General features: G+C 41.0%; 1 protein-coding gene across 1 annotated transcript in view; it reads right to left on the reverse strand.

Annotated features, from left to right (window-relative positions):
• Positions 1-210: 210 nt before the first annotated feature.
• The window catches only part of DDRGK1 (DDRGK domain containing 1), a 44,227-nt gene continuing 21,487 nt past the window's right edge, over positions 211-22,950 (reverse strand). Inside the window, exons 3-9 of the mRNA XM_066548796.1 lie at positions 21,685-21,791; positions 19,950-20,051; positions 10,056-10,178; positions 7,552-7,590; positions 4,479-4,535; positions 3,721-3,769; positions 211-1,738 (exon numbers count right to left, since the gene is read on the reverse strand). Coding sequence (XP_066404893.1) covers positions 1,566-1,738; positions 3,721-3,769; positions 4,479-4,535; positions 7,552-7,590; positions 10,056-10,178; positions 19,950-20,051; positions 21,685-21,791 — 650 coding nt within the window. The 3' untranslated portion in view covers positions 211-1,565. The remainder of the gene's footprint in view (positions 1,739-3,720; positions 3,770-4,478; positions 4,536-7,551; positions 7,591-10,055; positions 10,179-19,949; positions 20,052-21,684; positions 21,792-22,950) is intronic.

The raw sequence follows: 22,950 nt of genomic DNA on the forward strand, positions 1-22,950 counted from the left end.
CCTGGCTCATGTAAAGCCTCACAATTCACATGCAGCACAGCACCCCCAAAATGAGAGAAAAATGAATTTTCCTGAGTGCTGAGAGGATGCAGCTGAGTGAAAAGAACAGAAATGGAAGTGGTGGGAGAGGATGAGGAGGGCAGAGCAGCTGCTGGCAGAGCTCACAGTCACGTCCTGCCCCTTTCTAACAAACCTTTCAAACCTCTGAAATTCTTTCAATATTGTCAATTTTATTACAAGAATAGTTTAAGACAGAACAAAAAACCAGTGGCAAACCCGAATATTTTTAAAATATTTAATATGCAATCCTTAAGAAAGAGACTTCACAAGCCTCAAATGCTAAATAACCTCTTTGCTGGCTGTGGTTGTACAGCACTCAGGATGTGCTGGTCTTTCACAGCAACACGTGGTGCTGGTGGAACTCCACTCTCCTGCACTCTGACATCCAGCAGCAGTGCAGAGATGAAAAGGAAATGTTTCCTTCCATTGTTTTATTGCTGTCTCATCCCACTAATAAGGTGGCTTTTAGTCTGCTCAAGTTACCTCTAAGTTTGGCAGGGCCAAAACCTCTTGTCCTCCCCAGTTACTGTTCATCCACATAAATTCTGCTGATTTCAGAAAGGAGAATGAATGAATGATTGAAAAAATAAATATTCTTATTGCAGGAAATACACTGACCCATACAATTAATGCTTTAATAATCATTAACTTGGAACATTAATTGCATGACTCAGAGTGTCTGAAGTTTTTATTTAAAAACCCCCAGACCTGCAGAACACAGAGGCCAAGGGGTGGGGGTATCTGAGGCCTTCAGACACTCTGAGCTGGCTCTGACTTCAAAGGATGAATCACCAGGATCTGGTTGGTATCAGCAGGACTGGCCTGCACAATAAATAAATAAATGAGCCCACTCAGCCCTTCCCTGGAGGGGTTTCTGTCTCTTGGCCACAGGGAAATGATGAAGCTTGTCTGCAAGCAAACTTTTCATGTTACATAAACCAAGGAAAACATATTTCGATAGCAAAAGTTTCCTGAAATAGCCCCTGGAATTTTGAACAGAGCAACCATTCTTTCCAGGGTTTCAGGATATATTTCAGCAAGAACAAAGACACACTTTTAGTATTTTTTTTTTTACTCTTTCCTTCCAACCTTCCAACAGCCAATGCTGTGTCCATCACAAAGTTAAACAGCTCCACAGTGCAGAGCAAGCCTGGAGAATCCTGAATGCAAACAACCCCAAATAATTTGATACAGACATCAGAATCTGCAAACAATAAAAAGTTTGTTTATAGCAACATGAGACTGGCTGCCAGGGGATAAATTACTGATCTTTTTGGCTACTGGTGCACCAGTGTTTGAGCTCCTGGCTAGCCTCTTGTACAATCAATTTTTACCATTTAACAGCAGTTCTAACAGAAGGAAAAGCAAAACATCTGAGTTTGCAGCTGGTGCTTCAGAAGAGCATCATCCTACCTTCAGGCACCACCAACAGCCCTGGGAGCTTCTCGTTTGCTTTTAATTATGTGCTTTATTCATTAAGAGCTTCAACTCCTGCAGTGTGTGGCTCAGGCCAGGGTGGGAGCCACAGCTCTGCTGTCAGGCTGGAGGTTGATGAGGGAGTTGCTGGCCTGGGCCAGCTCTGCAATGGACACTCGGCCTCGCTGCTTGATGTACTGGGCCACGGCTGCCATCTCCTCTGCAGTGATGTAGATGAACTTTCCCCTGTCATCAATCACACCTGCAGGGCAAACACAGCACTGAGAGGCTCCCCTCACCTCCCCCAGGCATCACTCACTGCTTTGGGAAGGGATGTTCCAGCTGCTGAGGCAATAATCCCTACCTAGGCCAGGCAGGATTTTATCCCCTGCCCACTGCTGGGAGCTGGAGCAGCAGCCCAGGGCCCTGGGAATGCTCCTTTGGCTCAAAAGAAAAGTTCTGGCACTGGGAACAGCTGGCTGGGAGCTCCACAGCAGCTGCTGCAGGGATCCCAGAATGTCCTGAGCTGGATGGGACCCACCAGGATCACTGATCCAGCTCCTGGTCCTGCACAGACACCCCAACAATCCCACCCTGTCCCTGAGAGCGTGGTCCAGACTCTCCTGGAGCTTTGGCAGATTTGGGGCAGTACCCAGCAAATCCTGATCTCCAGCACAAATCCCCCTAACCCAGCTCCAGCCATTCCCTGGGTCCTGTCCCTGTCACAGAGATGAGCTGCCCCTGGGGATGAAGCTGCAGAATTCGATGAATCTCCCCTCAAGCCAAGTGCCCTGAGCTGTTCCTCACATGAATTCCCCTCCAGACCCTTCCCCTTCCTAGCCCTGCTTTTTTGGTGCTCATGCTCCCAGCTGAGGCAGCTGATGGAGAAAGGCAGAGCAGGAGGGACCTTGTGGGGCCCAGCTCAGCCTTTCCAGCTTCCCCTCTGAAGGGAATGCAGCTCAGTTTCCATATTCCTGTGCCTCCACCCAGACTGAGAACAGAATTCTGGTTTTATGTATTCCACTGAGGCAGAGCCTCCCTGGCTTTGTGCACAGCCAGCCAGGACAGCACACATCCCTCTCCCTGCATTCCAAGCACTTGTAGGGCATTTGAAAGGATTTCCACATTGCTGAGACACTTTTAGGGCATTTGAAAGGGTTCCCACATTGCTGAGACAGTTGTAGGGCATTTGAAAGGGTTTCCACATTGCTGAGACACTTTTAGGGCATTTGAAAGGGTTTCCACGTTGCTGAGACAGTTGTAGGGCATTTGAAAGGGTTTCCACATTGCTGAGACACTTTTAGGGCATTTGAAAGGGTTTCCACATTGCTGAGACAGTTGTAGGGCATTTGAAAGGGTTTCCACATTGCTGAGACAGTTGTAGGGCATTTGAAAGGGTTTCCACATTGCTGAGACAGTTGTTCTCCAGCCACCAGCACAAGATCAGGTGAATAAATGTTTGTGCTGGCACCTTCCCCTACCTCACCCTTGGAAAGAAAAGACTGCCCAGCTCTAAACCAGCCTTGCTCCTGCTCAGTGTCTGCTGTAATTCCAGCTTGGACAGGACTGGGAACAGGCACTTCACTGGCTCCAGCATCCTGCAGTGCTCTGGGATGTCTGCCTCTCCCACATGCCATACCCCAGTCCTGGCTTTAAGCACCAGGCTTGGAAACCACCCCAAATCATCCCAGTGATCCTCTCAAATTCAGATTTTAGAAGGCCCCATTGGCAGCTGGCTGCTCAGCAACCCCAAAAGGCCTTCAGCAGATGGGTAAAAAAAATAAAATATAAATCTAGTTATCAGGTCCTACTAGATCCTCAGAACTAGATCCTTATAAATAGATTAAACTAGATAGATTAAACTTATAGATTAAAATATAAATAGATTAAATATATAGATTAAAATTATTAAATTTAAATTATTAAAATTAAAAATATATAAATTAAAAATATAAATAGATTAAACTAGATAGATTAAAATAGATTAAGCTTATAAAACTAGATCCTACTAGATCCTCATAAATAAAATATAAAATATAAAAACCCATTTGCAGCTGGCTGCTCAGCAACCCCAAAAAGCCTTCAGCAGATGGGTAAATAAATAAAATATAAATATCTAGCTATCAAGTCCTACTAGATCCTCAGAGCAGGAATGACACTGGAATTCTGTCTCTGCCACAAGGAAGGGAAGGCATTTTCTGCACCAGCAGCTACAGAAGATCCCCTTTGTGCTTTGGCTGTCACCTGTCAGGGTGCCATCTGCCATCAGGTCCTGGATTCTGTTAATTGCATCCTGTGCAGAAGAGAAAAAGGAGTAACAGACTGCTCAAAAGGGAAGCAGAAACCATTTCACACACTCAGATCAACTCCAGAGGTTTACCTTGAAATCCCTCAGGGTTAAGGAATTCAGTGCTCCCACACAGAGAGATGGAATCAGCCCTTTGGTCTTAGAGGGGTGATTTTTTTTTTTTTTTTTTTTTTTTTTTTTTGCATTTTGGGATGTTCAAATTAAATTCCCCATCCCTTAAAAAATGGACTTTTATTGCCATTACTTGGCTGCTTTAAGGAGCAGGGGGTTATAGGAATCTTCCTATGGAAAGGCTGTGCAGTGCCATGAAGTCCCATGAAGCACAGAGGTCCTTCTCCAAGGTCCTTGCTCAAAAATTCCATATTTTTTCTGTCTTTTCCTGCTCCTTTTAGGAGTAAACCTCTCCTACCAACCCAAAAGAACAACTTGTTGAATTTATGGCTGGGTTTACTCCACAGTTACTCCAAGCATGCAGTTCCACTGCACCTTAAGTGTTGGTTTCTACAGCTCTACCTCTCTTTTTCTTGCTGTTGTATGACTGCAGAAGGAAATGATAATTTTGATTTTAACCAGATAAATTCCGGTAATAACCCACTGCACACTTAAATAAGAGTTCTGGTTTAAGAGGAAGGCAGGGGCCCAGCAAAAATTAGTACTTCCACCCCAAAAGTGAATATTTGTTTTTTTTTTTTACCTGTGTCCTTAAACCCAGATGTGAAGCCAAGTCCTCCAGCTGGATAACTTTTGTTTTCTGTGGGGACAAACAAGAGTTAAGCTGATGAATGAGAAAGCTGGGATTTATTTTTTTTTTCTATTCAAATAAAAAAATGCATTAACCAGACAAAGCACAGAACCTGTTCCTTTTCCTAGTAAGCATTTTCCTGTGATGAAAAACTCTGAGGTTACCTAAAGCAGGGAGTTCTGTGGAAAGACTGAGTGCTCTGACCCACTTAGGGCAAGGCTAAACCCATCTGCCAGCCTTGACTGATGCTGGACTTTTCCTCACCCTGGGATGAGCACAAGGAACAGCCACAACGCTGCTCCCCCACCTCCTGAGTTTCTCAGCTGCTACCTTGGATTTCCAGAGTGTTTTATCATCATCCCTTTCTTCTTTCAGGGATGTTTCAAAGCACCTTTTAAAACCATCACTTACATAAAACCCGGGCAAGACTGGCAGCATTAAGTGCTTTAGTTCTGTTTTACTGATGTCATGTGTATTAATGCCATAATAATCTTCCTAAGCAAGTCAACACCTTATTAAAATTGTCAGTGCTGGAACTGCACTTTGTCATTTTGCTTTTTGACAGGTTCTTCCTGCAGCTTTTCTCAGTCAAGGCACAGCCACCACTGCTCCCATCTGGTTTTGTGCTTCTCTGTAGCTCCAGAGAAAACACCTGCAGGGCTTGTCTGGAGCTACCTGGTTCCTGTTTTCTTCTCTGCCAAAATTTTAGGAACTCATCTGTTTAGCTGCAAAAGGATGCAGTGTTTGTAAGGAGCTTGGAAAAAACAAAAGTGTTGGAAAGCTCAGTTAATATTCAGGTTTACATTCCTAAAATCCATGTATGTACAGCCACAGGAGCTGCATCTCCAGTAACAAATTCAATACTTCAAACAACAAAATCCTTTGTTTCTGGTCTTGAGAGCATACTGGGAGGCCACTGAAGAAATCAAGAGAGGCTGAAATAGATGAATCTTTTTCATTAATAAAATCAGACCCAAAAGAAAGGCACACAGAGATTTAGCAGCTGTGAAGTTTGATGCAGCCAAGCTAGAGAACTGAATACCATGGACTGAACACATGGAACTGGAACCAGTCCATGGAATTCAGTTCTCAGAGCTGGGAACTGCCAACATTCGTCACATCTTCTTTTAAAGGGACTGGGGGGGGCTGGTGCAAAGCCACATCAACAGGAAAAACAGGACTTAAACCTTCACCTAAAGATCTTCCCCCTCAATGACCAAGTTTAGTGGAAGCTTTCCAAGACAGATCCTGCTGGGAATGAGAGCCCAAGGGGGTGGGGTGGGATGAGGATGCACCCCCCACACTCACGGGGTCCCAAGGGAATAAAACACTTCTCCACATGCATCATGTTCTAGAGACAGGCTTGGCTTCCCTTCAGCAACAAAGACACATCCACATTCTCCTGAATTCATTTCATTTTAGGGGTGATGCTGCTGCTGTCCTCAGCAAGAGGCTGCATTTTGCTCCCAACACCCTTAAGGATGAAGCACAGGGTGAGCTATCTCCAGTCAATGATACCAGCCTAAGAAATTATTCAGCAGAAGAGCTAAATTCAATTTTATTTTTTAAAAAAATGCCAATTCCTCTTAATTCATACATTTTTTCTGACAGCTACGAGCAGCTCAGCACCGCTTCCTGTCAATGGTTTCTGTGAACAGAACAGAAGATGAGGGCAATACATAATCTATACAATAAGCACACTTTCAAGATTAAAGAAAAATACTTAAAACTTGTGAAAGAAAGCAATGCCCCAGTTCTGCAGCTCAGCTCTGCAGAGGAAATCAGGTGTCGGATATTCAGACATGGGTTTCCAGCCCAAGTTGAATTTCTCTGACGTCAAGATAAAGTGACTGATAGAGAATTTTGTGCTGAAACACTCAACTGGGAGTTTGTGACTAATCTGGTCCATCCACCACAACCCAGGGGCAATGGGCAGAGCCTGCCCTGGCTGTGTCACCCTCTGGAAAGCTCCCAGTGCTCTGGAAGATCCCAAGGGACACTGAAATTTCCTTATTTTACCTACAGAGGTAAAAGGGAGGCAGAGCAGCCCAGCAGAGCTTTGCAGGGCTCAGCTCTGAGCTCCTGTCCAGAACTGCCTGGCAGTCACTCCAAAGGACTCCACAAGGAGAATTATCCATGAGGCAAATCTCTGACTCCAGGAGATAAATGTGCTGTAAATCCAGGGTTTTGCTGGGATGATGGACGTGCAAAATGTGAGATTTTGGGATATAAATTGATGAGCAGCTCACAGAGTATCAGGTGATACTAGCAGCAAGTGATTTGCTTGCTGGAGAAGCCAGGTCACACATCCTGAGAGTTCAGATTCCAGTAAAGGAGGAAAGGGATTCATCAGGAAAACAGATTTGCATGCCAGTGGTGGAGTGAGAGGAGAAAAATGCATCTGACCTTTGATACAGCAATTTGCCCTCACAGATCAAAAGCATAAATGAGCACAGCCCAGGTTTTAAACACCCAGCCATACAATGGGAGGGATGGAAGGGAGACTGACACACCCTGGTTAAAACAAGGCAGCTGCTTCTTAAACTGCCCTCCTGAACATAAAAAAAAACATGCAGGATAGAAAAAAAGTGAAGGAATCACAGGAAAAGTTGAGATTGGAGCTTTCCAGTGCCTGTGTTGGAGGCTCCAAAACTCCCTCCAGGGTACAGCAGCTCTCCTTCCTGCTGAGCTCACATGGAGAGATTGTTTCTAAATCAGTGGCTGATGCTCACAAACAAAAAAGCCTGAATGCCCCAAAAAATCCCAATCCACAGCAAACATTGCTTCTATAAACTCTGAGGGAGATCCACCAGGCCACATCCTGCCCCAAAAGCCAGGATCCAGCTGGAATTAAATTATTTTAGATAATTGTGTTTGTGCTGGTTCAGTAATTAACACTTACTAAGGTACAGTTTTTGTTACTTGTTGAATATTTAAGTAAATGAAAGAGGAAGTAAAGATGTCCCTCTTTGACCAAAGGCAATCCACACCATCTAAAACCAAAGAAAAACCAAAGGCACTTTACCTTAACATATTCCAGGAATTCCATGAGAAAGCTGCGAGACTGGAGACAACAAGGAAAACAATTTTAATTTTGAATTCATGAGCATTAAATGCATCAAAAACTTGCTGAAGATAAATACTATAAAAGTGTTTAGATTCTTAAGTCCCAAGTTTTAACTACACACACTGAAATATTGAACTGGGAAGAAAAAGAATCTCGATTCAATCTTTCCAAGGGATTTTTGACAGGTATTTTTCAAAACAAAATGTGGCTCAGATACAATTTAAGTATTTCATGAGCATTAAATGCATCAAAAACTTGCTGAAGATAAATACTATAAAAGTGTTTAGATTGCATAATTCCTAAGTTTTAACTACACTGAGATATTGAACTGGGAGGAAAAATAATCTCGATTTAATCCTTACAAGGGATTTCTGACAAGTATTTTTTGAGACAGAATGTGTCTCAGGTACAATTTAAGTATTTCATGAGCATTAAATGCATCAAAAACTTGCTGAGGATAAATACTATAGAAGTCTATAGATTGCATAATTCCTAAGTTTTAACTACACACACTGAGATATTGAACTGGGAAGAAAAATAATCTCGATTTAATTTTCACAAGGGATTTCTGACAGGTATTTTTTGAGAAAGAATGTGGTTTAAGTACAATTTAAGTATTTCCCAAAAGGTTATAGTACAATTTTTTATTCTTCACATCATGAATACCCTGAAATAACCACATCTGGGTGAATTTAAGCATCATTAAGTCACACACCCAGGACATTCTGTGCAGAGGAAAACCCAGAGTGACTCAGGAGCTGCAGCTGGCCAGGGGCAGCACAGCTGCACAGCACCTGTGGAGGCTCAAGCATTTCAGAGCCATGCACCTGAAATCCAGTGAGCAGCTCCACTGCAGAGGCAATGCAAACACTGTGCATTGAAGCTAAAATGAGATCAGGTTACTCTGGAAGCCCAGGAATCCATCAGCCTTAATGAAGTGGTGAGCTCTGGAGTCAGGAGCTTGATTTTCAGCACAGGGCAGAGTCAGCTCTGCTAACAGGACACTGAAATGCTTCAGTTTCTCAGCCAGCACGAGGCCAGGCTGACTGCTTCATTTCCTTCTCATTTCTGCTGCCTCCAAATAACTCTGTACCTGTTTTAAATACCCTGTTTTAAATATTATTTCTGAATGTGACTTTTAAATCACCTGCAATTCAAGTTGTAACTCCCCTAACACCCCTACCAAAATTATCTCAGGTTGAGATGGAGGCATCTTTAACTCTTTTGGGTGAGGAACACCCTTTTCTGTTCTGATATCAGGCATCTCAAGCTCTTTTAGGTGAGGAAGCTAAAACCTTCTCTCTTCTGACATGGAAGGAGATGAATTTCTCCTTGACAGGCAGCTGTAGGAACATGGACAATCACCACATTCCAGTTTGAAGGGTGTTTAAAGTGGAACACAGCAATATTTAGGGATAATCTCATTTCCTAACAGGACAGGGACAGATTTTTGAAGGAATTGTCAATAAAAGTGTGTATTTTTTGCTGTTCACTGCAATTCCCCATCAGCAGACAGAATTTCTCCTGGTGTTAATCCCTGGTGTGATGGAGGAATTTTTCTTGATGGGAAGGGATCCATCAAGGGAACCTGTGATGAGTCAGTGGTGCTTGACATTGGGCACAATCTGCTGTGCCCAAAGCCACTCTCAGTCACACTAAAGCAAATCCATTTAATTCCAGAGTCTCTTCAGCAGAGCAGCAAAGGCACACATGGCCCTGAAATAAATCCTTCCCAAGAAATGCACTGGACAGCTCAAATTGGCAGCTACAACCCAAGAGCAATTGCAGGATGTGATAGCAAATAAATTGTGTCTAACAGGTTTTCAGCAGACAAAACAAGAGCTCTGCCTGCCACCACAGCAAAACTTTTTCAGGTTTGCTGTGATTTTATATCAAATATCACATTTCAACCACCATCCCCAGCAGCTCTGCAGGCAGCCACAGGAGCAGCAGTGTGGGTTTGTCCTGAGGATTCCCTTATCAGAAGCCTTTTGAGACAAGAGCTTGGGTTTTAATTTGATTTCACAGTAGCTCTCTTGGTGTAGAAAATAAAGCCAAACCCAAATAATTGTCCCCAAGGTCTGTGGGCACTTTCAAACTCCAAACTGAGCTTAACTGGCTCAGTCTCAGTGGGTAAGGCAGAGCTGCTGACAGTGAGAGATAATCTGAATTCCAGAGTGAGTTTTATTTCAGTTCTTAGACACAGGGAGGACAGAACTCATTTCCAGCAAGTTCTCTCAGAACTCTAAAATACCCTGTAGGGAGGAACTCTAAAATACCCTGCTCTGAGGAACAGCAGCATTCCCCAGGAAATATTCCAGGGTTCACCTGTGCCACAGACACAATTTAGCTTTCACAAGCAAAAACCTTTGGCTGACTCCTACTTTTAATTCAATTTTATACAAGACAGAATGCAGCAAGTCTAACAGGAGAAAGGGAACTGCAGAACCAGCCTCACATACCTGTTCCTCTGTCATTGACTCTTCAACCCCTTCCTCTTCAACCACAAAACTCTCCTTCAGCTTCAGGTACTCTTCATATTCTCTCTTCTCCTCTTCTTCCTTTGCCTTCCTTTTTTCCTCTTCCTGGACAGAAAAGATGACAAGTGGTCAGTTTGCTCTGTCCCAAATCAGGTTTGAAGTGAAGCAGCATCTCCTTTCCCTGCAGCCAGCACATGAGAAGTTTTTCAGCTGAGTTTAAGCTGTCCCTTGATGGCACAGTGAGTTCCAGAAGCCACCCTCGAGAGGCAGTGACCATCTCACAGCCAGGGCTGGTTCTTAGCAGAGCTGACAGAAAAGCTCTTAAATAGCAACCTGCCTGCTTCATTTGCATCAATCTGCTGCTGCTCACAGGAAGTCCCTGCCCCTCCCTGCACTCTGATGCGCACGTTGACATTTTTGCTTGAAGCAGAACTGGCCCCAGGTCTGCCCTGCCACTGCAGGACTTTGGGAGTGCTCACCAGGATTACACTGGGGGAGAGAAACTGTGAAAGTTTCAAGTAAAATCAAGTTTTTAAGGAAAATCTTATGAAAACTTCCTTCCTACATGGATAATATATAAAATTTAATAATATCTAAATTATTACAAAGTGTTTTAGGCACAGGAGGTGATTGTATTAACAAAAGGAATTTTTTACTTTTTCTTTTTGTTTGTTAAACAAAAGCCTTAGGTTTTCAGTTATCTGCAATAAAAAAAATGTCATGGCCTGCCCTGAAATTAATATTAAAGCCTTGAAGGCCACAATGAAGCTGCCCCTCCCTGCACTTTGATGCCACATTCACATTTTGGTTACTGGCCCCAGGTCTGCCACTGCAGGACTTTGGGAGTGCTCACCAGGATTACACTGGGGGAGAGAAACTGTAGAAGTTTCAAGTAAAATCAAGTTTTCAAGGAAAATCTTATGAAAACTTCCTTCCTACATGGATAATATATAAAATTAAATAACATCTAAATTATTTAATATAAAGTATTTTAGGCACAGGAGGAAAGGCATGATTGTATTAACAAAAGGAGTTTTTTACTTTACTTTTGTTTGTTAAAAAGCCTTAGGCTTTTTGTTATCTGCAATGAAAAAACTTCATGGCCTACCTTGAAATAAATATTAAAGCTTTAAAGCCCCTTGGAGTGCTCACAAGGAACACTGGATTACACTGGTGGAGAGAAGCTGTAAAAGTTTCAAGTAAAATCAAGTTTTCAAGGAAAACTTCTTTCTTATGAAAACTTTCTTCCTACATGGACAATATATAAAATTAAATAATATCTAAATTAGGCACAGCAGGCAAGGCACGATTGTATTAATAAAAGGAGTTTTTTACTTTACTTCTTGTTTGTTAAACAAAGCCTTAGGTTTTCAGTTATCTGCAATAAAAAAAATTTCATGGCCTGCCCTGAAATTAATATTTAAGCTTTAAAGGCCACAATAAAGCTGCCCCTCCCTGCACTTTGATGCCACATTCACATTTTTGGTTACTGGCCCCAGGTCTGCCACTGCAGGACTTTGGGAGTGCTCACCAGGATTACACTGGGGGAGAGAATCTGTGAAAGTTTCAAGTAAAATCAAGTTTTCAAGGAAAATCTTATGAAAACTTTCTTCCTACATGGATAATATATAAAATTAAATGATATCTAAATTATTATATAAAGTGTTTTAGGCACAGGAGGTGATTGTATTAACAAAAGGAATTTTTTACTTTTACTTTTTGTTTGTTAAACAAAAGCCTTAGGTTTTCAGTTATCTGCAATAAAAAAAATGTCATGGCCTGCCCTGAAATTAATATTAAAGCCTTGAAGGCCACAATGAAGCTGCCCCTCCCTGCACTTTGATGCCACATTCACATTTTTGGTTACTGGTCCCAGGTCTGCCACTGCAGGACTTTGGGAGTGCTCACCAGGATTACACTGGGGGAGAAAAACTGTGAAAGTTTCAGGTAAATCAAGTTTTCAAGGAAAATCTTATGAAAACTTTCTTCCTACATGGATAATATATAAAATTAAATAACATCTAAATTATTATATAAAGTGTTTTAGGCACAGGAGGCAGGGCATGACTGTATTAACAAAAGGAGTTTTTTACATGTTGTTTTGTTAAACAAAAGTTTCAGGCTTTTAGGCAATACAAAACCTTCATGGCCTACCTTGAAATAAATATTAAATCCTTCAAGGCCATAATAAAGCTGGCCCAGAAAACTCCAAGCCCAGCATCAGTGACATGGTGATGCCTGGTTCTGTGGAATTCAGACCTTCACAAATCAAAATTGTGATTAAATGTTTGGGAATGTGACAGATTGCTTAGAAAATGTTTCAAATAAGAACTGGTTTTTACTGGGAGCTCCTAAATTTGCTCTTTTCCATTATTTTCATTTAAAAATTGTTTTGTTCTCTTCCAAGAGAAGGCTGGACTAATGCTGAAGGTTGGATTTGATGACCTCAGAAGCCTTTTCCAATCTAAAGGGTTCCATGGCTCACACAGAACAGAAATGTTTCCCTCCAGGAAATGTTGCACAGAGGAATTTCTGTTTGTGCAGCACCTGGTACAAAGAGATTCCTACAGGATCTGGCATCTGGATCCATCACATTCCTGAGGCTGATTAGAACAAACACAGGAATTCTTCAAATGTCACTGACAATCCCAGGGCATTCCTCCAGCATCAGCAGAGAAATGGATTTTTTAAAGAACAATGACATTGATTTCTATTACTTTATAGAAGTATAAAGTTTATAGCTTGCCATGCTACATCTTGGACATTGATATGGTAATGGCTTCCTTAAGGAGCTGGAATGTAAATATTTGTTCCATTAAATAAAAACAGAACAGGGAGAGACAGGAAGAGTCATTCAGTATACAGAAAATATATCCATATTAAAAAAGATGTCTTTTGGTAAAAAACAAAGAGTGTTTGGTTCTGTTTTTATTTAAATATATAAAAATTATTATGTTATATAAATAGAATTAATATATAAAACATATAAAATAGTTTTATTTTCATATAAATATATTAAAAATCTCTAAAATATATAAACATAAAAATATAAAAATAGAATTAATATATAAAATATAAAATAGTTTTATTTTATATAAATATATAAAAATATACAGATATAAAATATATAAAAATAGAATTATTATATAAAACATAAAACAGTTTTATTTTTATGTAAGTACAAAAAGATATAAAAAGATATATTTTATATATATAAAACATATTAAAGTTTTATTTTTATAAAATTTATAAAACCAGAATATATAAAATATATTAAATAGTTTTTATATAAATATATAAATATATAAATACAGACATAAAAATAAATAAATAAATAAATAAATAAATAAATAAATAAATAAATATTAAAAAAGGTATATCAAATTCCCATAAAGTCAGCAGAAAGAATCCTGCCAACATCCAAGAATGAGAAAAACAGGACTGAAAGGATCTTGGTGTAACTGCAAAGCCAAATCCATTTTTTAAAACTGCTATCTCATGAAAAATCTACAGATCTGAGGAAGCTCTTGAGACAAAACAAGATCATTTTTGGGTCATTCATCACCACAACAATTAATCCAACAGCAGATTTTTTTCCTTACATGCACTCCAGATGCCAAGAACAACATAACCATATTTCATCTGGAAGCAACAGCAATTGTTCTTTTCTTGTAAGTGCATTAAATTTAATCTTGATCCTGGAAAGACAAGAATAATGTTCTGCCCCGGTCTATTGAGAGGTTGTAATTCAGCAGGATTTGAAATGAGAAAAAAGAAAAAAAACCAATCACAAAGCCTCAGAATTGCTTTGGTAAATAATTTCTAGATGGTTCTGCAAAAAAAAAAAAAAAAGATCAGAAGACATTGTCCCATTTGTAACTGAGGGCAACAATAACTAAAACACATTTTGCTGCTTCTGGAAGGTCTAAAAAATGAACAAGGCTCCTTCCTGTGCTCCCCACCTGAAAACCAGCACCTTGCAGTTTTTGGAAGTGTCCCAGCAGGTTCCTATCAGCACTTCCATTCCCAACAAGGCAGAAGAGCAGAACACTCAGCCTCCAGCCCCTCTTTTGCCAACAGGATTTTGTTTTCCAGATGCTGAATTTTGCTCAGCAGAGCATTTCCAGGTGCTCTGAGCCACTGCTTTGGCAGCCCTCAAAGCTTCCTGGTGGTTGTAGCTTTCTCCAGAACACTAAATATTTCCAGCTGCCTTTTTTTTTTTTTTTCCATCTAAAAATTAAAAATTCATGAAGAGCCTCACATGCTTTACAACCTAAATTCACCTATGATTCAATCTGTAGGTAAAAAAAAAAGGATTTATCCAAATTGCAGCTTGGTTCAGAGCAAGAGGAGAGATGAGTTAGCACAAGTGCCCAGGGAGAAGCAAGGTGGAGACTGAGCAGGGGAACCCTGGCACTTTCAGGATGGCTGGGAGTATTTATTTCTATTTACTTAGAATATTTCTATTTATTTAGAAGATTTATTCATATTTATTTATATTTACTTAGAATATTTTTATTTATTTAGAATATTTTTTGTTTCTAACCCTCATCTCTCTAACCCTCTTCTCTCACGTGCTCATGGAGCAGCTGTGTGGGAGCTGCAGGGTCAAATTCAGGCAGCAGAATTCCCACAAAACTCAAGCGTGTCCATACATAAATAACCCAGAAACACCCCCAGACCCTCAGGATCTCCTCACAAACTAAGGCCAGGATTTGTGCCAGGCACACAGAGGGCACTGGGCTCAAATTCATCTTCCAAACCCCACAGTTTTGGCACTCAGGTTCCTTCTGAGCTCAAACCCCACATTTTTGGCACTTGGGTCCCTTGTGAAGCCAAACCCATCTTTCAAACCCCACATTTGGGCACTCAGATTCTTTCTGAGTTCAAACCCCACATTTTGGGCACTCAGGTCCCTTCTGAGCTCAAACCCCACATTTTTGGCACTTGGGTCCCTTGTGAAGCCAAACCCACCTTTCAAACCCCACATTTGGGCACTCAGATTCTTTCTGAGCTCAAACCCCACATTTTTGGCACTTGGGTCCTTTGTGAGGTCAAACCCACCTTTCAAACACCACATTTTGGGCACTCAGGTTCCTTCTGGGCTCAAACCCCACATTTTGGGCACTCAGGTCCTTTCTGAGCTCAAACCCACCTTTCAAACCCCACAGTTTTGGCACTCAGGCTCCTTCTGAGCTCAAACCCCACATTTTTGGCACTTGGGTCCTTTGTGAGGTCAAACCCACCTTTCAAACCCCACATTTGAGCACTGAAGTTCCTTCTGAGCTCACACCCACCTTTCAAACCCCACATTTTTGGCACTTGGGTCCCTTGTGAGTTCAAACCCACCTTTCAAACCCCACATTTTGGGCACTCAGGTCCCTTCTGAGCTCACACCCACCGTTCAAACCCCACATTTTGGGCACTCAGGTCCCTTCTGAGCTCACACCCACCGTTCAAACCCCACATTTGGGCACTCAGGTTCCTTTTGAGCTCATGGCTCAGAGCAGAGAGTGGCTGGGCCACCCCCCAGCCATGGGTGGGGTGCTGGGGAAATCCCAGCAGATGGAAATGTGGTAACTGCAGATGCTCATCGTCAGCTGCCTGCTTTTATTTTTTTGGGGTTTTTTATTGGTTTTTTTTTTTTTTTTGAAGCAGGCTTGTCTCTCTCCTCACCCATCTAAATGTTACCCAGACTGGGGGCTTGAACAGTGTAAAGATTTCTTTTTGATTTTTAGTTTATTCCACTGCATGTGAAGAACAAACTATCCCACTTTGACCACATTTTTATTGAACAAATAAATAAATAAATTAGTCACTCAAACCTTTGTTTTCTGTTCTTTTTCCCACCCAGTCCCCCCAAGGACCTGGATGTGCTGTGAGGCTCTTTTCACCCTCTGTTTGCCCCTTAATAATCCCAGGGATTATTTCTAACATGCCTTTGACCAGGTAAAACCCACAGCATCCCAAAAACTCTCTGAGGCTCCCAGCTGGAAGCACACATTGGTTTTTGGGATCACAGATTGCTCAGGATGCTCCTTGGGTGAAGAAAACCTCACTGGTAGTAAAGTGAGGAAGGCAGAGCAAACACTGGACACTTTTCAAGCACTACCTGCTCCTCATCATTCCTTTGTTTGTGGCTGTTTGCTGAATTTTTAGGATGAGGAAAAGCATCCTGAGTGTTTAGAGGGCCATGGATCAAAGAATCCCTCCTTGTACAGTTTTTGGATTGTCAGGGCAGGCTCTGCAAGAAGCCAAAAGGGACTTTTGAGAGTAATTTGGCACAGAGCAGATGGATCTGTAGAATTCCTGCCCCCCTCACAGCTTACACAGAAAGTGTCCTTAACCCCTCAAAATCTGAGGAGAATGAGGGTTTTTTTTTAAGGTTTTCAGTTTGTACTCTCTTAGGAGAAATTTAATTTTGAGGGGAGTACACACACTTGAAAACTGGTGCTTAAATTGCAATTATGGAGTGGTTCTCCATCAGCCTCCAGAAATGCACTGTTAATGTAGGAAAAATGGGTATAAATATCAAACAGATAATGAATGAAGAGCTCTGCTGAGACACACACAAATCTTGCTGCTCACAAAATAAAGCAACCAAAATTTGGTGCCTCTTCTTCCATGATCAAATATCAAAGAGTCAAAACTTTAGGGTCAAACCTTCCAGAGGATCCTTGTGATTCTGGCTGACACTCATTTCTACTGCTCTGAAGATCCAAACCTTTTTTATTCAGGCACTAAAATGCAAATTTACCAAAATCTCAGTGCATTTAGGCACTTAATTTCAAATTTACCAAAATCTCTGTGCACAGGCAAAGGAAAAAGAGCTTTTTTTTTTTTTTTTCTTTTCTGAGCAATCTGCCAGTTTTTGTCTGAAGACTCTGTTTTGCAACATCAGAGGAAATTCACTCTCATTGATAAGGTGTCAGCTGGTAAACCAGCTCACCACCAAAAAACTCCAAGAGTGAAAGGGAAATCCCCAGGGCAAAGCAGAGCTGAAGCAAATGCCAATTCTAAAGGAGCCTCCTCAGGCCTGCAGCCAATCAGCTCAGCAGAACACTGGAAAGGAAACTTGAATTTAAAAATACATGATCTGGTTTGCAACACTCAAGCCAAGGGGCAACCACATTTTATTTATAAGTGCATCCAAATCTATTGAAATAGAAGCAGAGGGTATTTTTCTCAAGGCTAGGCAAGATTTTAGCCCCCATAACTCCCTCAAGGTACAGTTCCTACCTGTCAGCACAATTTTAATAGCAATTCTTAGGAAACAGACTGAAAAAAAAAGGGTTTAAGTGGAATTTAGGTACCAAAGCTGGCTGTGCTTAGCTGGGGATTTGCCTCTGCAGAAATACTCTGGGAGAGGAAAGGGAAAAGGAGGTACCTGAGACCTGCAACATTTCTCAGGCAAACTTCAGTGATAAACTGAATTTTTTGTGCCTGGTGGGATTATATAAACTACAGCAATGTCAGTGACCAAAATGTCTCTACAAACCCAGCTCCACCCTGGTTTTTATCTGCTATCAGTCACTGCCTGAGGTATCTCTCAGAATTTTGCCTTTCAGATGAGGGAATGGAATCACAACATGTGCAGCCCACAAGGCTTTCCTGGTGACAAGATATTACTTGAAGAATTCCTCCTCTAGAGGAAAATAAATGACATTTCATCCTGTGTATTCCATAAACCCAGTGATCCTCTCAGAGGCTCTGCCTTTTCCATCACACCATCAGCCTGTAACAAGATTGGGAAAATGAGATGTTCTGAGCCTAGGGACAGGCTCTCTTCACTTGTTCTGGTTCCTGTTACAGGCTCCATGAAGACAAATTCAAAATTACCAGGAAACAGCTGAGCATGGACATGAAATATTGTCAGACATATTTACTTTGATCCATGCTCCAAATGTTCAGCAGGTACTGGATTATCAACTTAGACACAAGGAGAAAAATTAAATATTGAAAGCACTTTGCTCTGAGAGGCAGAATAATGTTCCTGATGCAGCCTGGTGGGTGGGTTTGCTGTCCTGATAAATACTGGGAAAACCAATAACTAAATCAAACTAAAATAGTTTAAAATTACAGGATTTAAAATTACAGGATTTAAGTAGACAGGTACTGGCTAAAGTGACCAAGCTGGATTTGAGCAATTTTCAGGCTTTTGAGCAATTTTCAGGCATTTGAGCAATTTTCCAAGTTCTAGGAAGTACTCTGTGAACTGTTGTGCACAACATTTAAAATAAATAAACAGACAAATAAATAAAATCAGAGCCTTAGTTTGTATTTCTCTTTTTCCCAGAGCCACGTGAAATAGAAGTGCTATAGTGCAGTATATAAGAATACTGCAAACTAAACCAGAAACAAATAAAGAGTTTCCTCATTCAACCAGAAATAAATTACACAGCCCTCAAATGAACAGAAACCAAAGTAAAAGAATAAAAATAAATATTTCTGTGTGAAGAGATGCCTGGTGTAAATTTTATCTTTATTTTCTACTGAACTTTTGAACTGGGCCTGAGTCACCCCAGCCAAATTGCTAAAGCCCAGCAGAACAGCTCAGTCCTGTGCCACAGCTTCCTTGGAGGAGCAGCTTGGCCCAGCTCAGGTGGAATTTGCTTAAAAATTCACCTGCAGTGCAGTGCTGTGCTGGCTGCCACCCTGCAAGGGACTGGAAGTTCCAGTGTCACTTAATGTCACTGTCCAGCCAGGATGTCACAATTCCCCCAAAGCACCGGAGTCATCGCAGCTCATTATTCAGGGTTTCAAGGATATGAAGTTCTCAGAACTTTAGGAAAATATGAAAAAAAAAATGAATTTGTACATCTGTCTTGGAAGGGAAGCTGTGGAATTATTGGTCCTCTGGAAGTTTGGTCAAGCTGCTTTACAAAATCTCAGATTTTTCTACATATTCTGATGTTGTAGTGCTGACATTCCCCTTCAATTTTTAAAATTCAAAACTTCTGCTGATGGAAAGGAACTGAGAGCTCAGGAGGAAAAGGATTTGTGGGGAATAACCCCAGAGCTAAATGGAAATTCACATAAAAATCTTCTCATGGATACAATCTGTATGTGTAATGTATGGGTTATTTTTAAAAATTGCTTTACCCTGCCTTCATATCATTGACAGAGGAAAGGAAAAATTATCTTTTCCTTTAAAAAATATTATCAGTAACACACCCCACTTACACAACCTGCTTTTGGAGCAAATTAAAATAAATCTCCATGAAGCAGAGACACAAATTTCCAAAAAAACCACCAAAAAATTCACAGTGAGAGCTGAGGGCTGCATTTTTCATCTCAGAACTGTGCAGAACACCTCTGTCCTTTCCACCCCACGACTTGCAGCAGCACCAGAGCAGGAAGTTCTCAGCCAGCACTGATGGCCTGAGTACAAAAAGCAGCTCTGAAGTCCAAGTTTTCCTCCCTCACTAATGAAAAGTATTCACCAGAAGCATTTCAGCTGAGCTGAAATTAAATATTGTTTTTCTGGGTCACTCCTGCTAACATATGCACAGCCCAGGAAGCTTTAATTGGGAAGCACATGCAAATACGTGAAATTAGAATGAAATTTCACACAACACTTGCAAAATCAGTTGCTGCTGCTGCTGCTGCCTTTCACTTTCTGCCCTGCTGGTTCCAGCTGGCAGCTCCCAGGGAAGAGGGGAAGTTGTGAATCTCCATCCTTGGGAGACACTCAGAGCTGGGCTGGGCAAATTCCTGAGCTCCAAATCCCGCATGTGGCTGGAGCAGGACAGACCCTGTGGTCCCTGCAGCTCCCTGGGCACAGAACTCCCCCAGAAACAATCCCAAAAGCAAAGCTGGCTTAGGATTTCCAGAAATAAATACAATTATTCCAGAAATAAATACAATTATTCCCACCTGTCGCTCCTCCTCCTGACGAATCCTCTCCTCTTCTTTCCTCCTCTCCTCCTCTCTTTTTGACTCGAGTTTTCTCCTTTCTTCTCTCTCTGCTTCTTCAGCCTGAAATAAACACGATGCAAGCCAAACCTTACTCTTTTTGAATCTACATTTTAAAATTTCATATGATGATACCATGAGGGGGTTTCTTCCCACCTTTTAGATGCCTGCTCAGAAAGAAACATCAACAACATCAACAACAACAACAACCACCAATAATAATAATAATAATAATAATAATAATAATAATAATAATAATAATAATAATAATAATAATAATAATAATAATTTTTTTTTTTTTAAAGCCACTATCATTTCACTTCCCCTCCCCTCCAGCACATTCAACTTTCTGGTAAATTTAGAAATTACCCTCCTCACTTATCTCATTTCCTTTTGAATGTGCTTATGAGCTAATTACAACAGTCATGTTAAACAATGTTGTGTCATGGAATTCCAGTTCTCCTCACTTGAAGTTTAGTTAGAAAGGACCTTAAAGAAGGAAAAAAATAAAAGGATTTGGAACACACAATGTAAAAAAAGTGCACTCAAATGTATCATTAACCTGGGGAGAATCTCTTATATAAAAAGCTGCAATGGTCTCTTAAAATAATTTTATTTTTGTTGTTAAGACAAAGAGGTTGTTGCAAAATGAGGGAATAATAAAAAGGGTCTTGTCTTGGTGCATTAAGCTTTTTTAAAGATTTTTTTTTCAGGCTCTTGAAGATACTTAAATTTGAAAATATGTTTAAGAGGACAAGCAGAAAATATTCCAGTGGAGGATTTGGCTTTGAGTGTTTCAGAGAAAAAGCCCCATCCAAGGAATTTATCTGTCTACATAGGAAAATAAAAATCAGCATGTTTTAAAATGAAACAGAAGATTCCTTGCTTCACCAACTGATGCTTATCCAACTTCATTCAACTTTGCTCACATTTTCCACCAAAAAAAAGGGGAAAAATTAAATTTAATGAGTATGGAAAGTAACAAAATGATGAAAGCACTGAGTGAGAAAAGGTTCATAATGGAAGTATATATATAACCAATAATTAAGTTTATTACCAACTGCTCCATCTACTACATTGGATTTAAACCTCAGGCGACACTAAAATCCCCAACTTGGGATTTCACAAGCTTTAAAAATGTTCATACAGAACAATATAGAGTTTGAAAAAAAAAATATATATAAAAAGATAGAACAATTCCAAGGAAAATGCACAAGCTGCTGCCTTCAGAAGGCTGAAATGCTTCTTGCTTCCCTGGAATTAACACCAAAAAGCTTTGTATCTCCCCTAGCCTGTAAAAACAATAAATACAGCTAAACACAGATCAAACCAAACCACATTTCTGCCCTCTGAGAGCACCTGAAGCACTCCTCACAACTGCCCAGGGTGTTTCACCAGCTCCATGGGGATTGAAATGTAATTTTAAGGGGAGACAGTGCTGGCATTAAGCTGGAAAGCAGTGGAAACATCCAAAAAAAAGCATTCAAGAGTTTAACTCCTCTACTCCCCACGAGTCTGAATGGAAAGAAAATGAGACAGAGTTTTCCACAGCCTTCTTGGGTCAGCAAAAGCTGAATTGACATTTTTCAGATAAAACAACCCTTGAGTGATGCCACTGCTTCTGGCTTTCTGTGTCATTCCCAGCTCTCTGCTGAGCTGTTCAGGCTCTGCTCAAGACGTGGCAGGAAATCCTCACCTCTCTCTGTGCTCTCCTGGCTTGTTTCTCTTCTAATTTCCTCTGCTTCTTTGCTCCAATTTTCCCAGACACCTGAAATTCTGGCACCTCCTCGGCATCCTCTTCCTCTGCAACATTGCACAAATGACAAATTTGAAATCATCTGTCAAAAGCCTCTCGGAGAAACTTCAGTGCTGCTCAGGAAAGCAGCAGCAGATGAAAAGGAGACACACACACACACACACTTCAGACAAGACCTTTTAGATGGAAAAAAGGGAAAAAAAAATCACAAGAGACTGCCAAAGCCACAGAGCAGAAGTAACAAGGCAAACACACGCTCAAGTGAAGGCAGAAGTAAAAATTTCCTTGATCCTGTGAAGGGAGGCTTTTCATAAATATTTCTTGCTTTCCACAATTAAAAAGAGAGATTTTTCTCTGATACAGAAATTGTACAAAAATTTCCTTGATCCTGTGAAGGGAGGCTTTTCATAAATATTTCTTGCTTTCCACAATTAAAAAGAGAGATTTTCCTCTGATACAGATATTGTGCTAATGGTTGTCATTATTTATCTGCCCAACACTGGCCTGCAGAGACTTTCTTCCCAGTTAGCCCCAGGCTTTGCACAGCACAAAGAGTGGGATTCAGAGGCACCCCACTCATCCACTGGTTCTGACAGATAAAACCTTTCAGGGGTGAGGAGAAAAAAAATCCTTGAAATGCAAATCTCGGGTCTGCCTGCAGGAAAATGCCATGTAAATATTTGCCTGTTGTACGACAAATGGTTGTTTACAGAGGTGATTCTGCAAGAGTGAAATATGAAAGGCTCTTATGCTCAAAGGGTGTGCAAATGAGGATTTCTGCTCTCTCAAGGGCTGAGGAAGAAGAGCTTTTAAATGCAGCCATTTCCTCCCTGCTCAAAGCTCAGGAACATTTGGCCACTTTATTTGCTGGTCTAAATCAGGGCTGGGGACTGAGCTCAACACTCCCAGAGAAATCCTCAGCTCACTGCACAAACAAATTCACAGTCATGGCAGGCTCAAAATGAAAACTCTCACATATATTTGACTTTTTGGGTAAAATAATTGGTGCTTTGAGCATGCCCAGTGCTGCTCTGCTGATGCTGACACTTCAGATCCAGCCTGGAAGAGATTTGTGCCAGGATGTTTTCTGGAGGGAGCTCTCTCCAGAGCACCTGGTCCCCTTCTTTGGGAACCCAAAAAGCTGCTGTGAAAGGAGCATATGGATGAATGACACTCCCACTTCCTTTTTATGAAGAATTAGGTTGG

This window comes from Molothrus aeneus, chromosome 4 (assembly GCF_037042795.1).
Source record: "Molothrus aeneus isolate 106 chromosome 4, BPBGC_Maene_1.0, whole genome shotgun sequence".
Taxonomy (NCBI): Eukaryota; Metazoa; Chordata; class Aves; order Passeriformes; family Icteridae; genus Molothrus; species Molothrus aeneus.